This window comes from Chiloscyllium plagiosum, chromosome 36, assembly GCF_004010195.1.
Source record: "Chiloscyllium plagiosum isolate BGI_BamShark_2017 chromosome 36, ASM401019v2, whole genome shotgun sequence".
Lineage (NCBI taxonomy): Eukaryota > Metazoa > Chordata > Chondrichthyes > Orectolobiformes > Hemiscylliidae > Chiloscyllium > Chiloscyllium plagiosum.
Genome location: NC_057745.1, coordinates 38,444,688 through 38,447,203, shown reverse-complemented (window position 1 = coordinate 38,447,203; position 2,516 = coordinate 38,444,688). Strand labels below are relative to the sequence as shown.

At 45.2% G+C, this 2,516-nt stretch overlaps 1 protein-coding gene across 3 annotated transcripts in view; it reads left to right on the top strand.

Moving 5' to 3' along the window:
- The window catches only part of LOC122541133 (layilin-like), a 28,032-nt gene that overhangs the window by 10,668 nt on the left and 14,848 nt on the right, over positions 1 to 2,516 (top strand). The window contains exon 1 of one of the 3 annotated variants that reach the window (XM_043677747.1): positions 1,814 to 2,394. The exons of 1 other annotated variant lie outside the window; for it this stretch is intronic. In XM_043677747.1, the coding sequence (XP_043533682.1) occupies positions 2,322 to 2,394 (73 nt within the window). In that variant the 5' untranslated portion in view covers positions 1,814 to 2,321. Of the gene's footprint in view, positions 1 to 1,813; positions 2,395 to 2,516 lie in introns of those variants that run through there. One more of the 3 variants, XM_043677745.1, reaches the window with a different exon arrangement.

Genomic DNA, 2,516 nt, shown 5'->3' with positions numbered 1-2,516 from the left:
CCTATCGGAAAGATGTTGTGAAACTTGAAAGGGTTCAGAAAAGATTTACAAGGATGTTGCCAGGGTTGGAGGATTTGAGCTACAGGGAGAGGCTGAACAGGCTGGGGCTTTTTTTTCTCTGGAACGTCGGAGGCTGAGGGGTGACCTTATAGAGGTTTACAAAATTATAGGGGCATGGATAGGGTAAATAGACAAAGTCTTTTCCCTGGGGTGGAGGAGTCCAGAACTAGAGGGCATAGGTTTAGGGTGAGAGGGGAAAGATATAAAAGGGACCTAAGGGGCAACTTTTCATGCAGAAGATGGTACGTGTATGGAATGAGCTGCCAGAGGATGTGGTGGAGGCTGGTACAATTGGTACATTTAAGAGGCATTTGGATGGGTATGTGAATAGGAAGGGTTTGGAGGGATATGGGCCGGGTGCTGGCAGGTGGGACTAGATTGGGTTGGGATATCTGGTCGACATGAACGGGTTGGACCGAAGGGTCTGTTTCCACGCTGTACATCTCTATGACTCTAAATAATTATTTTCTTTGAGCTTTCCTTTTCTTCCCATGAGCTGGATAGATTGTATGCATATTTTTAAGAAGTTCTGGAGAAGAAAAAGCCTGAAACAGGTGGAGAGATTGCAGTCTGATTTCAAAGAATGATTCCAGGAATAAGAAACTTCAGTTCTGGGGATAGATTGAGGAAACTGGGACTGTTCTCCTTGGAGAGAAGAGGGCTAAGATATGATAGAGGTTTTCAAAATGATGAGCAGGCAGCAGTGTAGATCAGGATAAACTGTACGAAGGCGAAAATGGGGACTGTGGATGCTGGAGATTAGAGCCAAGATTAGAGTGGTGCTGGAAAAGAACAGCAGGTCAAGCAGCATCTGAGGAGCAGGAAAATTGACATTTTGGGCAAAAGCCCTTCATCAGGAATTGACGGGCTCATTCCTGATGAAGGGCTTTTGCCCAAAATGTCGATTTTCCTGCTCTTCGGATACTGTCTGACCTGCTGTGCTTTTCCAGCACCATTCATCTTGGCTCAGGATAACCTGCTCCCATTCATAAAAGGATCAACAGCAAAAGGGAATAAAGTTTAAATGATCTGCAAAAGAAGCTAAGCTCAAGTGAGTAAAAGATTTCTTTTCCACACAGTGAGTAGTTAGGGTCTGCCACACACCTGGAAATGTGGTGGAGACAGGTTCAACTGAGACATTCAAAAGGGCATTGGATGGTCATTTAGATGGGAATAATGTGCAGCAACATAGGGAAAAGACAGGAGATTGGCACTCGATAATAATGCTGTTTTGAAGAGCAAGATGGTCCGAATGGCCTCCTTCTTCTCTGTAAGAATTCTGTGAAATCATGGAAGATGATAAATTGTCTGATGCAGTGGCTAAAGGAGAGAAACAGTGGAGGCAATCATAGGGGTCACATTTCATTATATTCTGCAGCACCACACTCTCCTCATCGTCCCTCGGTTTTCATAAATCCCTGCTAGTGGAAACAATATTTTCCATTCACTTTATCAAAACCCCATTGTAAATGTCTATTCCCATCCCCCCACCCCTTTTCAATTACTGGTCAATATTCACATTGTCAAGCTTGGGAATCTGTGTATGTGACATTAGTTTGCAAGATGTTGATGATATGTAAAGCAGATGCTGACTGTACATTTTAAACAGTGTAAATCCTCCAATAACTAGCAGGTAAAGTATTGTCATAGAGGCACACGTTATCAAGTCTTTATGCCCTTTGTCATATCCTTTATTCTTTGTATAATTTTGTTATTTTAAAATCCCAGTTTCTAAAGATTGTGTTTCTTCCTTTAACTAGATATTTAGATTTGGGCCTCTGGAATTTAACAGGTTCAATATCTAGGGATTAGATTTTTTAACAAATAGTTTTTTAGTTAATTGGTTTATTGATCATGACTCTGCTGCTCTCTCTCTCTCCCTCTCTGATGGGTAAAAAGTGCTGATGTTCAGGAACACTGCTTCCTGCAGTCCCACTGCACCACACCGAGAAAGAGACAGAGACAGGCAGCCAGAAACACAGACAGATAGATGCCTACAAAACGTGAGTAGAGAGTACAGAAACAGTGAGAGGGATAGAGGGAGAGAATGTGAGAGAGGGAGACGGGGGGAAATGGTCCGAAGCAAAGATAGGAAAATAGGGAGAGAGTGAGCGAGGGGGAGAGACAGACGGGAATGCACACACACAGTGACAGGGAGGGGGTGTCTCCAGCGGTTTCCTGTTGGAATTAACTCGCCACGGGATGGAGAGGCCGGTACCGAGGGCTAGCGGTGGTCGCTGAGAACCCCTTCTCCCCAGGAGATGGAGCCCAGGACATTCCTGATGGTGATGGCAGTCTGGGTGCGCTCCGGATTCGCCTCCAAACTCCTGAGCGGTGAGTTCCAATGATCCACTAAAACTACAGCAGCTTTCACCAGAAACACCGATTGGAGTTTTTACCCTGTCCCATCCTCCCCTCCCCCCCTCCAACACCCCCCCCCCCCTCCCCAACACCCC